A 14,488-nucleotide genomic window follows, 5' to 3' on the forward strand; every position below is an offset into this window, starting at 1 on the left:
TCTCTGAAGTTAAATATAATTTCACTGTGAGCATCAAGCACTGAAACCTAATTTATAATTTGGCTTGAAAGTCGTGCGTGCCACTGATGACGCTGAAAATAGCCAGACGGGATGGGTTTTCTGTTAAGGAGTTAAAATAGAAAATGTGAAAAGCTGTGATTTAAACGATCGCTGTTTTTTCTTTGTATTTTAGAGTATTATTGATCTGGTAAGTAATAGTGACGCTTTACTGTGTAACTGTCTCTATTTTATAGATCCCGAATATACATAATCATAATCAAACTGTATAAATATATTAGTAAACAAAACAAATATAAATTTGAAAAATGTAGATTTAAATAAGCCTAGTGGAGGAAATCTACTAAAACACCAGGTTGAGCTGTACCTCTGAATTATCTTACCATCTGACAAAACACCTGTTTAGTAATGTACCTCTAAACTGTCTCACTACCAGAACATCAGGTCAGTATTGTACCTCTAAACTGTCTCACTACCAGAACATCAGATCAGTATTGTACCTCTGAACTGTCTCACTACCAGAACATCAGGTCAGTATTGTACCTCTGAACTGTCTCACTACCAGAACATCAGGTCAGTATTGTACCTCTGAACTGTCTCACTACCAGAACATCAGGTCAGTATTGTAAACTGTCTCACTACCAGAACATCAGGTCAGTATGAACTGTCTCACTACATCAGGTCAGTATTGTAAACTGTCTCACTACCAGAACATCAGGTCAGTATTGTACCTCTAAACTGTCTCACTACCAGAACATCAGGTCAGTATTGTACCTCTAAACTGTCTCACTACCAGAACATCAGGTCAGTATTGTACCTCTAAACTGTCTCACTACCAGAACATCAGGTCAGTATTGTACCTCTGAACTGTCTCACTACCAGAACATCAGGTCAGTATTGTACCTCTAAACTGTCTCACTACCAAAACATCAGGTCAGTATTGTACCTCTGAACTGTCTCACTACCAGAACATCAGGTCAGTATTGTACCTCTAAACTGTCTCACTACCAGAACATCAGGTCAGTATTGTACCTCTAAACTGTCTCACTACCAGAACATCAGGTCAGTATTGTACCTCTGAACTGTCTCACTACCAGAACATCAGGTCAGTATTGTACCTCTAAACTGTCTCACTACCAGAACATCAGGTCAGTATTGTACCTCTAAACTGTCTCACTACCAGAACATCAGGTCAGTATTGTACCTCTAAACTGTCTCACTACCAGAACATCAGGTCAGTATTGTACCTCTAAACTGTCTCACTACCAGAACATCAGGTCACTATTGTACCTCTGAACTGTCTCACTACCAGAACATCAGGTCAGTATTGTACCTCTGAACTGTCTCACTACCAGAACATCAGGTCAGTATTGTACCTCTAAACTGTCTCACTACCAGAACATCAGGTCAGTATTGTACCTCAGTATTGTACCTCTGAACTGTCTCACTACCAGAACATCTGGTCAGTATTGTACCTCTAAACTGTCTCACTACCAGAACATCAGGTCAGTATTGTACCTCTAAACTGTCTCACTTCCAGAACATCAGGTCAGTATTGTACCTCTAAACTGTCTCACTACCAGAACATCAGGTCAGTATTGTACCTCTGAACTGTCTCACTACCAGAACATCAGGTCAGTATTGTACCTCTAAACTGTCTCACTACCAGAACATCAGGTCAGTATTGTACCTCTGAACTGTCTCACTACCAGAACATCAGGTCAGTATTGTACCTCTGAACTGTCTCACTACCAGAACATCAGGTCAGTATTGTACCTCTAAACTGTCTCACTACCAGAACATCAGGTCAGTATTGTACCTCTAAACTGTCTCACTACCAGAACATCAGGTCAGTATTGTACTTCTAAACTGTATCACTACCAGAACATCAGGTCAGTATTGTACCTCTGAACTGTCTCACTACCAGAACATCAGGTCAGTATTGTATGAACTGTCTCACTACCAGAACATCAGGTCAGTATTGTACCTCTGAACTGTCTCACTACCAGAACATCAGGTCAGTATTGTACCTCTAAACTGTCTCACTACCAGAACATCAGGTCAGTATTGTACCTCTAAACTGTCTCACTACCAGAACATCAGGTCAGTATTGTACCTCTGTACCTCTAAACTGTCTCACTACCAGAACATCAGGTCAGTATTGTACCTCTGAACTGTCTCACTACCAGAACATCAGGTCAGTATTGTACCTCTGAACTGTCTCACTACCAGAACATCAGGTCAGTATTGTACCTCTAAACTGTCTCACTACCAGAACATCAGGTCAGTATTGTACCTCTAAACTGTCTCACTACCAGAACATCAGGTCAGTATTGTACCTCTGAACTGTCTCACTACCAGAACATCAGGTCAGTATTGTACCTCTGAACTGTCTCACTACCAGAACATCAGGTCAGTATTGTACCTCTGAACTGTCTCACTACCAGAACATCAGGTCAGTATTGTACCTCTAAACTGTCTCACTACCAGAACATCAGGTCAGTATTGTACCTCTAAACTGTCTCACTACCAGAACATCAGGTCAGTATTGTACCTCTGAACTGTCTCACTACCAGAACATCAGGTCAGTATTGTACCTCTAAACTGTCTTACTACCAGAACATCAGGTCAGTATTGTACCTCTGAACTACGTCATCCTCTCACTTAACTTTTGCAAAACTACGTCAAACGTCTATTTGTTATGGTCAAAATTAGATAAACCAGATTGATCTCAATAACATTTTATAAAGTTAATGTGGAAAATTGCATTTACTTGGATGTATCATTATATACATAACAGTAAATGAACATAGATAATTATTATTTATCAGTTAGACAAGTAGGAATTTGGGACACCTAGGTCGCAACAAAATGTCCCCCTTCGATACCTACCACTGTCATATCCACAAGTTGCTCTGGACCTATTAATTAAATGAAATATACATCACCAGGAATGCTGGTAAATATATAAATTTGTGGACTGTATATTAAATTAAAAAATGATTATATATAAATACACATTTATATAACAGAAGGAGAATATATCTTAATCATAACACTCACCAATTTGACTGGAGATTAATGTGTCATGTACAGGACCCCCCCTTTTGCCTACATTTATGAAAATTTTACTGGCCAGAAATTAAACATAAATTAGACAGCTTATCTGAGGTTCCTGGAGTTGTCCTGTCCTGTCGCCTGATATCTAAATTTATGCAGGAATGCCCATCCAACAATTTTGCCTCCTATTTGAGAGGTGTCAGCCCAATTTTAACCTCTAGAGCACAAAAATTCCTTCCCATTACACTAACGTTGTATCCAATTCAAAAACCAAAATAGCGACTGTCCTGTCTGCCCAGGCACAGGTTCAGTTTCCCATTTTCCATAATATAATTCTTTTAAATACAGTATAGGGCATCTATTTACCTATAAATTACTGTATTTCCGGAAAATATATACAGTATTTTTCACAGTTAAGTTTACCTAACTCCCATCACGCAGGCTTGTTTTCAGCTGTCCCTCCATCAGTTAATTAATTAAACACTTTACACCCCAATAAATTACCGTAGTTTTATATTATAATTCTAAAGAATACAGTCAGTTTTTTTTGTTGAGTCGTGACTTTGTGTCTGGGGGAACCCACGATCGTAGGGTATAGCCCTTTTCAATAAAATATTTTTTACAGCATGTCTAAGTAGATGTATGTGAACTGTTTATAAATGGCTGTACAGACGAGCAACAAGTTAAGAAGGTTTCAACACTGTGTGAGTGTTATCTGTTTGGTTTTAGATCTGTCTTGATTCAGCGTACAGACTGAATATTTCCTGATGGAATGCTTAGGTAGTCTTCACATACCGGTACAGGAGAGGTGGAAAGGTAAAGTATTAAGAGTCAGGCAGTTGGTCGTGAAGACCACACTCACACACTGGAAGGCTAGCTTAAAGGCCGAGCACCAGAAATACCTGCAACCTTTTCCATCCTCTCCCACCCAGCCTCACCTAATATAGGCGTATCTGTAAACAGGTTCTACAGAACAAAGTTGCTCAACCATAAGCTCTGTAAACAGGCTCTACATAGGAAAGTTGCTCAACCACGAGTTCTGCGAACAAGTTCTACGGAACAAAGTGCTCAGGCGTAAGTTCTGTAAACAGTCCACAGAATAAAGTTGCTCAAGCATAAGTTCTGTTAATAGGCTTTACATAACAAAGTTCCTTAAGCATAAATTTTGTAAAAAGGCCCTACAGAATAAAGTTTCTCAAGCACAGGTTCTGTAAACTAACAAATGAATGAACGATGACAAGACCTCTGGTAAGGAGGGGAAATTGAGGATGGGGAAGGATGGAAATGGGTTAAGGACGTCATGAAGTTCCAGTGAACAAAGCTTCTCAGGCATAAGTTTTGTAAAATAGAGTTGCAAAGTTAAATATACAAAACCACAACTAACTTATATTTTAGAGAGGAAACTTTCGACGTTTCGATTCCCCCTGGACCTTCATCAAGTCGCGAAACATCTAAAGTTTCCTCCAAATTATGGCTTAGTTGTGAATTGTTCCAGCCACTGTGTTGTAACTTAAATTCTTCTAAGTACACAAAAGTCCCATAGAATAAAGTTATATTGAAATGCTAATAAAATACACGCTTTAAAAATATAAAACAATAAAAAAATTAGTTTAATTGAGCATTAATAAACGGCTTAACACGAAGAATTCTCTAGAGCATTCAACAGCTAGATTTTGTTGAGGTTAACCAGGATGGAAGAAGAGTCCACAGGTGTTTGCAAGATCAAAGGAAAGTTAAATCAGCACAACCAACGGGAGTGTTTCTTTTATTGATGTAGGCGACCATGGAGGTTGTGTGGGCGTTCAAGGCGGTGGTGTGGGCGGCCATGGAGGTGGTGCGGGTGGCCATGACCATAAACCAAACAGGTCGCTGCAACCTCTCCTCAGCGCTGTGGATGAGGCAACACAAGATCACTGATGGACGTGATGTTTACAACGCTGACGCATTGGTGGCGGTGTGTACACCGTCCCTAGGTGTAGCTAAGACATCCTACCATAGTTAATAAATACTACGCTTCAGGAGGACTATCTTGGATCAGTATGGCCTGACGCAGCTCTCTCTCTCTCTCTCTCTCTCTCATATATATATATATATATATATATATATATATATATATATATATATATATATATATATATATATATATATATATATATATATATATATATACAACTTTCTGGGGTAAGGGAAGAATGAAGTTGCTCTAAGCTTTTCGCGTTGTGAACGTTTCTCCAGTTGCACTCTAAGGAAAGGAGCGGAAATCTCAGCGCTAGTCTAGACAGGCGTGCGTCCAGGGACAGTTTCTCTGGCATACGTTGCAAGGTAATGGAGAAAGTTACCAGGGAAACAGTGGTAGAACATTTGGAGTCAAATGCTTTCGTAAACAATAACTATGGTTTAAAGATGCAAAATCTTGCAACATGTGCGACGAGAGAGAGAGAGAGAGAGAGAGAGAGAGAGAGAGAAAGAGAGTTAGGTCAGGAAACAGGATAAATGTTTCCTGACGCGTAAGGGGGATTACCAACAGACCCCTGGCAGTCTTCAAGCTGGCACTGGACAAGCACCTAAAGTCAGTTCCGGATCAGCCGGGCTGTGGCTCGTATGTTGGTTTGCGTGCAGCCAGCAGCAACAGCCTGGTTGATCAGGCTCTGATCCACCAGGAGGCCTGGTCTCAGACCGGGCCGCGGGGGCGTTGACCCCCGGAACTCTCTCCAGGTAAACTCCAGGTAAACGCGGGTCTTAGTCAGATGATGACCCGCCTTTGGAGCTTTGGTCATCTGACCGAGGCCTTCCGCTGGCTTACCGGCCCACCCCTTTAAAAATTATGGTCATTTATAACCATGTACGTTGTGGTGTATAGAGAGAGAGAGAGAGAGAGAGAGAGAGAGAGAGAGAGAGAGAGAGAGAGAGAGAGAAGCGGAGGAGGGAATTAGATGGATTTAATTTTTTAGACTGCAACAAGGCGTTAATGCTGTATCCAACGAGATGATGTGCCAAAACCTTGAGATTTAGGCGAGAATAACAGGAAACGTACCCCGATGGATCAATGAGTATGTTGGTGGAAGGAAGCAAGGAGTGATTGTCAAGAAAGAGACGTCAAAATGGGGGAAGAGTAACTAGCGGGGTTGCACAAGGATAGGTATTAGGAGCAATACTGTTCTGGTTTATGTGAATATTCCAGATGGGATTGATTAAGATATACCTGTTTGCTGTTGCTGTAAAACTAATGAGGGGAATAAAAACAGATGAGGGCAAGGAAAAGTTCCAAAGAGATCTGGACAAATTGCAAAAGATGTCAAATAAGTAACACACACTCACACACTCACACACTCACACACACACACACACACACACACACACACACACACACACACACACACACACACACACACACCACACACACACACACACACACACACACACACACACACACACACACACACACACCACACACACACACACACACACCACACACACACCACACAAACACACCACAAACACACCACGAACACCACACAAACACCACACAAACACACCACAAACACACCACAAACACACCACAAACACCACACAAACACCACACAAACACCACACAAACACACCACAAACACACCACAAACACACACACACACACACACACACACACACACACACACACACATAGGAACTGTGAATCGACCCCTGCAACCTTAAATAGGTGAGTACACACACAGAAAACTTAAGCTATACCAGTCATATTAACGTTATGATTATATCAGTCATACGATATAACCAACATAAAAAAAAACGGAAAGCGATTTCGTACATTGCTAAAGACAACTGAAAATTTTGGCTTTTCCTTTGAGCGTCTGCCGTATATGGAGATGATAGTCGCTTTAGAGATGGCGAGAGATAGAGTTACAGCTACAAGCACACACCGCCTAGGAGCTAGCTTGATAAATTTGTACACTGCGTCACCAGTTGTCTCTAAGACGAGAATGTAAACGTTGGCAGCTGCAGTGTTTACCTTCACTGGAGGACCCTAGACGCTGCTCGTATTGGGGATTCCCTCACACGAGTGCAAACGTTCACTGATGACTATCGTATAGAGGACTACGGTTACCCGTCAGTGGTTCTAGGGGTCATAGTTCTCCGTGGCCCAGTTTCACTTCAGACCTTCCTGTTACCGACCTCAATCAGTCAGATCGTTAGTGCTGGCTGCCAAGTTTTGATGCTTCCGTTAGTCTGACGGAAGCAACACAGCTCTGCTGATCAGGAACTTTCCCCAGAAACTCCACATCGATAGCAGGTGACTTTTAGCGATAACTTAATGAATCTTTTACTAATTATGAAACAGCCATTGATGACAGTAAGTTTATATTTGATTTCGAGCAATGACTACATTGGCATCTGAGGAGCTTAAGGTCTTCCTGTCTAGCGGGAAGAACTTAGCCTGATGACATTGTAAAGGTCAAAGGCGTTATATTTCTTTATGGAGCTCCCTCCCTTAATGTAAACTTTAATTCATTCACACACACACACACACACACACACATACACACACACACACACACACACACACACACACACACACACACACACACACACACACACACACACACACACACACACACACACACAGGCTGCAGACCTGGTCCAGCAATTGGCTCCTGGAGTTCAATCCCACCAAGTGCAAAGTCATGAAGATTGGGGAAGGGCAAAGAAGGCCGCAGACGGAGTACAGTCTAGGGGGTCAGAGACTACAAACCTCACTCAAGGAAAAAGATCTTGGGGTGAGTATAACACCAGGCACATCTCCTGAAGCGCACATCAACCAAATAACTGCTGCAGCATATGGGCGCCTAGCAAACCTCAGAACAGCATTCCGACATCTTAATAAGGAATCATTCAGGACCCTGTACACCGTGTACGTTAGGCCCATATTGGAGTATGCGGCACCAGTTTGGAACCCACACCTAGCCAAGCACGTGAAGAAACTAGAGAAAGTGCAAAGGTTTGCAACAAGACTAGTCCCAGAGCTAAGAGGTATGTCCTACGAGGAGAGGTTAAGGGAAATCAACCTGACGACACTGGAGGACAGGAGAGAGAGGGGGACATAATAACGACATACAAAATACTGAGAGGAATTGACAAGGTGGACAAAGACAGGATGTTCCAGAGATTGGACACAGTAACAAGGGGACACAGTTGGAAGCTGAAGACACAGATGAATCACAGGGATGTTAGGAAGTATTTCTTCAGCCACAGAGTAGTCAGTAAGTGGAATAGTTTGGGAAGCGATGTAGTGGAGGCAGGATCCATACATAGCTTTAAGCAGAGGTATGATAAAGCTCACGGCTCAGGGAGAGTGACCTAGTAGCGATCAGTGAAGAGGCGGGGCCAGGAGCTCGGACTCGACCCCCGCAACCTCAACTAGGTGAGTACAACTAGGTGAGTACACACACACACACAGGGAGATTGCCTGAGGCATGGAAGACAGCAAATGTAGTCCCAATCTTTAAAAAAGGAGACAGACATGAAGCACTAAACTACAGACCAGTGTCACTGACATGTATTAGAATGCAAAGTCATGGAGAAGATTATGAGGAGAAGAGTGGTGGAACACCTAGAAAGGAATGATCTCATCAACAGCAGCCAACATGGTTTCAGGGACGGGAAATCCTGTGTCACAAACCTACTGGAGTTCTATTACAGGGTGACAGCAGTAAGACAAGAGAGAGAGGTGGGTGGATTGCATTTTCTTGGACTGCAAGAAGGCGTTTTGACACAGTTCCACACAAGAGATTAGTGCAAAAACCGGAGGACCAAGCAGGGATAACAGAGAAGGCATTACAATGGATCAGGGAATACTTGTCAGGAAGACAGCAGCGAGTCATGGTACGTGGTGAGGTGTCAGAGTGGGCGCCTGTGACCATCGGGGTACCACAGGGGTCAGTCCTAGGACCAGTGCTGTTTCTGGTATTTGTGAACGACATGACAGAAGGAATAGACTCCGAAGTGTCCCTGTTTGCAGATGACGTGAAGTTGATGAGAAGAGTTCATTCGATTGAAGACCAGGCAGAACTACAAAGGGATCTGGACAGGCTGCAGACCTGGTCCAGCAATTGGCTCCTGGAGTTCAACCCCACCAAGTGCAAAGTCATGAAGATTGGGGAAGGGCAAAGAAGACCGCAGACGGTGTACAGTCTAGGGGGCCAGAGACTACAAACCTCACTCAAGGAAAAAGATCTTTGGGTGAGTATAACACCAGGCACATCTCCTGAAGCGCACATCAACCAAATAACTGCTGCAGCATATGGGCGCCTAGCAAACCTCAGAACAGCATTCCGACATTTTAATAAGGAATCTTTCAGGACCCTGTACACCGTGTACGTCAGGCCCATATTGGAATATGCAGCACCAGTTTGGAACCCACACCTAGCCAAGCACGTAAAGAAACTAGAGAAAGTGCAAAGGTTTGCAACAAGACTAGTCCCAGACCTAAGGGGTATGTCCTACGAGGAGAGGTTAAGGGAAATCGACCTGACGACACTGGAGGACATGAGAGATAGGGGGAACATGATAACGACATACAAAATACTCAGAGGAATTGACAAGGTTGACAAAGACAATGTTCCAGAGATGGGACACAGCAACAAAGGGACACAGTTGGAAGTTGAAGACACAGATGAATCACAGGGATGTTAGGAAGTATTTCTTCAGTCACAGAGTAGTCAGGAAGTGGAATAGTTTGGGAAGCGATGTAGTAGCGACCAGTGAAGAGGCGGGGCCAGGAGCTAGGACTCGACCCCTGCAACCTCAGCTAGGTGAGTACAACTAGGTGAGTACACACACACACAGTGCAAAAGCTGGAGGACCAGGCAGGTATAACAGGGAACGCACTGCACTGGATCAGAGAATACCTGACAGAAAGGCAGGGGTTGAAGTTGAAGACTCAGATGAATCACAGGGATGTTAGGAACTATTTCTTCAGTCACAGAGTTGCCAGGCAGTGGAATAGTCTGGAAAGGGAGGTGGAGGCAGGATCCATATATAGCTTTAAGAAGAGGTATGATGAAGCTCACGGAGCAGGGAGGGAATGACCTAGTAGCGACCAGTGAAGAGGCGGGACCAAGAGCTATGAATCGACCCATCCAACCACAGTTAGGTGAGTACACACGCACACACTGCTTTTAAGAACCTTGACTGGAAATCCTTTATATCTTAATACAAGACAGGGTTTGCTGTGTCAGCCTGCAGCCCGCATATGATAAAACACGTTAAGAAATTACAAGATCCCAATGTTTATGACGACTGGTACTGGAACCGAGAGAGTTTAACTATGGTAAAACACTTACGGAACTTAACAATAGACGAGTACCATAAAGAAAAATGACTAGTATGTATAAAGTATATAGGAGACAAAGCGACGATGGACAGCCTGTCTGAGACGCTCAAAAAAGCCAGGGAACAGGTGGCAGCTAAGGATGCAGATGAAGAAATTTTCAATCTAAGCGGGATATGCATATGGCTAAGACCGGGTCCGACGACTTTTCCTTGACGAAGAAAACATCAGCCTTAGGTACACACAGCTACACATATGAGAATTACCAGAGAAGTGTCAGTTACTAGTTGTCAGAGGTTCTTGTCGATATACACGACCTGTTGTGTTAGTTACTAGTGGTCAAAGATTTTTGTCGATAGATATGACCTGTTTTGTTGTGTTAGTTACTAGTTGTGAGAGGCACATTTCGATTGTATGTGTGTGTGTGTGTGTTACTGTCGTGACAGCTGTTTGCCGGGGAAGTAACCATGACGAGGGTGACATCAGCCTCTGAGAAGAGAGAACAATTAATAGCGTGAGGTTCCGCTAGGTTCCACTATGGTCTCTCCCGCCTATTTGCTCAGGTCGAGAAGGACAGAGTCCACTCTCTTGCCATAAAACAACAAATATGACTATTATTAGTGAGGTTGCTCACTCTTCCCCGCCCACACTCCTTGCCCAGCCACCTGTGACAGGAGTCTCCACACAAGGTACTATAGTTTATGCTTGCTAGAGGTCGTTCTGAGAAATGTTTGGGTACCCTGGTAAATGTGTGGGTGCTGGCGTGGACGTGCTCAGGCCCGTGTGTGCAGGTATGGGCGTGGTGGCGGAGGCGGTGGGCGTGGTGCCAGGCAGGGTGGGCGTAGGTGATGTCCCACTTGGGAAGCACTGACGGCGCAGTCGCAGACTCACTAATCCTCCGCCCTGTACAGTCGACCCTTCTCACTCCTGAGTGCCGCCATCTGCGCCTACTAACACCTATATATCTGTGTGCTGTGACCTTTCACTGCGACCCCGCCACGCTACAACTGCAGGCTAATATGTAAAAAAAAAAAGAAAAAAAAAATACGTTTCCCAAATGAAGGACAAATTTGCAAAACTTTTTGATCATCTTGCTGACACCATTTACCTCTGAGTGAAAGTGGCACTCCTTGCCCGCGGCGGTACATCCTTACGGGTCCTGTGTGTGTCACAGTGTTGGAATATATGTGTATTGAGGATAAGCTAAAGCATCTAGTGCAGTCATGACTAGCACTAGTACCAGTGTGATCACTGCTTAGTTAAAGAGTGAAGCCTAGTGTCGCCAACCAGGCAGGGAGAAATTTGCCTACAATCACCTGGTCGCTAATATGCTAACCATGGATAGCAGAACTAGAACTATCGGTAGGTTAAATTCTCGACTTAATTATTAATATTCCTAGGATAATATGTACACTTATGATCTATGAAACTCACAAAGTAGGCGTTATTTAGCTGATAAATATCACATTTTCTTTGTTAGGCTGAAATATTGCATAGTGCAGTTTACAATATTCAAAATAGGAAAAGTGAAATGAAATTATTCAGTTTCCTGTGTACATACCATCACACTTCAGCATTAATTTAACGATTGCCCAGTCTAACTTGGTTAAGTTCTGCTCACAGTTATTCACCCTAACTTAAAATTCTTATATGATTTTTTATAACTAAATATGTAATGGTTAAATTCTGATATCGTAAATAGTTTGTGCATGAAGGTATATGACCCATTAACTCCGAGGGTAACTAATATCTCCAAGTACGTGTCTGTGACGAGTTTCCGGTGGCCTAGTGGCTAAAGCTCCCGCTTCACACACGGAGGGTCCGGGTTCGATTCCCGGCGGGTGGAAACATTTCGACACGTTTCCTTACACCTGTTGTCCTGTTCACCTAGCAGCAAATAGGTACCTGGGTGTTAGTCGACTGGTGTGGGTCGCATCCTGGGGGACAAGATTAAGGACCCCAATGGAAATAAGTTAGACAGTCCTCGATGACGCACTGACTTTCTTGGGTTATCCTGGGTGGCTAACCCTCCGGGGTTAAAAATCCGAACGAAATCTTATCTTATCTTATCGTTGCTAGGCTGCGTGGTGACCCCCCCTGAGCGATTAATCTGGTTATTGCTGTTTGCAACCTGAAATTATTATATTGATGGGGAAGCGCTACTCGTATGAGTCAAGCGCCTGAGGAATGGGAGGTAACCAGGTTTGATCAGAGGATGGGGAGGGTAGCTTCAGTTCCTCTGATTAAAAACCATTCCTAGCATCACGACACTCCTTTAAAGGATACATTTATGAAACGTTTGCATAAATCACATAAAATATTCCATTTTTAGTTTTCTCATTACCTCAGTGAGTCTACAAAAATCATGATGTTCCTGCTTATGATCCGTGGTCACTGGTTTGTGAAGTTCGCTGCTGTCAGTAAAACTTATAGACTTCCTAGTATCTGCTTTTCGTATATTCCCTTAGTATATATAAAATATACGGTTAGTGTATATATCGTATAATCCAAATATAAAGGCCAGGATAGCAACAGTTGACACTCAGCTAGGTTAAATATGCCAGTTAGGTCAGTAAGGACTGAGTCACTCACAATATCTGAGTGTCCCGAACCATTGCTGATAAATTCACAGGATGTGCCAATTACCTCTTCTAAGACTTACAACCAGTTAAAACTGACAGCTACTGCTCGTGTCAGTGAAGAAGTGGATGGAGTTGAACAGTGACACATTGGAAGAGCGCTTCAAATAGGGCTTCAAAAAATAGATATGACTGGGCTATTTCTAGTTAGTGGGTCTAAAGATAAGATTAGGAGCCAAATAGTAGTTATTCTGTTGACTCCCTTATACACTTAATAACTTTCAGGAGTGGTTGAAAGACGTATTACTTAGATATAACAAACCTGGTTGGATTTATTATTATTATTATTATTATTATTATTATTATTATTATTATTATTATTAGCATTATTATATGAAGGGTTAAGTCTGTGCGGTTCATTCAAGGCAGGAGTTACAGAGGCTCGACCCCCGACTGCCGACCCCCTCAAGGGAGGTTCATTTATGCCAATGAGGGGCTCTTGATCTTAGGAATTGGACCTCCCCCCTCCCCCCGCTTCCTTGGATCGAACCTGAATGTCTTCCATTCCCTCCCCAGGGGTTATTTGACACTCAGGTTTAGCGCTCCCCTACGAATATAATAATAATTCGTAGCTAGTTAAGGTAGCTAGTTAAGGAGTGATCACAACCTTAGGTATAAGGCTCGCACAGGATAAATGCCTTCAGGAGGGTGATCTTCAGGAGGGTGATAGGGGAAGGGTTGCTTTGATGCTGGCGAAGGGCTCCTGAGCCAAGAAACTGGAACTATCCTCGTCTTCCTTAGATCAAATCTGATTACTTACAATTTCCAGGCGCTGTATAACCCTTGCGAGTTTAACGCTTCTCCATGAAAATAATATATAATAATGGATGATAAAATTTAAAATTTAAAACGAGTTTAACTTATCAACGAATACTGACATTTGCTGAAACACGTTTTGTACCCTCCTGTACCGTTGCATTTAACAGACTACTTTTATTAAGTGTATTTAGCTTTTAAACAATTATAAATGTATCTGTGCACCTTGCTGGTGAAAGAGTTTTATGTTCTGGTGGTTTGAGCCTAGGTTAGATTAAAACTGACGCAGCTTTTCGCGTAAATAAAACAAAAATGTATGCATCACCCAGACGTTCAGAACTGTAAGATATTAATTCAAGTGCTACATAGCAAAAACATTAATGTAAAAAATTCAGGTGGGGATATTCTGGCCTACCATACCAAGCGAGAACGTTAAGGTCAAAATCGCCAGCATAAGCTGATAATAGATCAACACCTTAATCTGAAAATACTCAGATTTGGAGGAGAATCACGGCTTCAAGAGTTAGGGACTGACACAGATTTATCGACAACCTCTGCATTGAAAAAATCTGTATTTAATCACACCACAATCACTGGTAGTATAGGTGTAATATCTACATAATTTATAAGAATATAGTTATATTAAATTCTTAGAAAACACAGTCTAACATTGACACGGTTCATCGCGCAT

The 14,488-nt window shown here is 42.6% G+C and overlaps 1 protein-coding gene across 9 annotated transcripts in view; it reads left to right on the top strand.

Annotated features, from left to right (window-relative positions):
• The window catches only part of LOC128690958 (uncharacterized), a 213,911-nt gene that overhangs the window by 71,636 nt on the left and 127,787 nt on the right, over nt 1-14,488 (top strand). The window contains exon 1 of one of the 9 annotated variants that reach the window (XM_053779759.2): nt 11,274-11,764. The exons of 7 other annotated variants lie outside the window; for them this stretch is intronic. In XM_053779759.2, coding sequence (XP_053635734.1) covers nt 11,731-11,764 — 34 coding nt within the window. In that variant the 5' untranslated portion in view covers nt 11,274-11,730. Of the gene's footprint in view, nt 1-11,273; nt 11,765-14,488 lie in introns of those variants that run through there. One more of the 9 variants, XM_053779762.2, reaches the window with a different exon arrangement.

The sequence above is a fragment of the Cherax quadricarinatus genome, chromosome 24 (genome assembly GCF_038502225.1).
Source record: "Cherax quadricarinatus isolate ZL_2023a chromosome 24, ASM3850222v1, whole genome shotgun sequence".
In the NCBI taxonomy this organism is placed as follows: Eukaryota; Metazoa; Arthropoda; class Malacostraca; order Decapoda; family Parastacidae; genus Cherax; species Cherax quadricarinatus.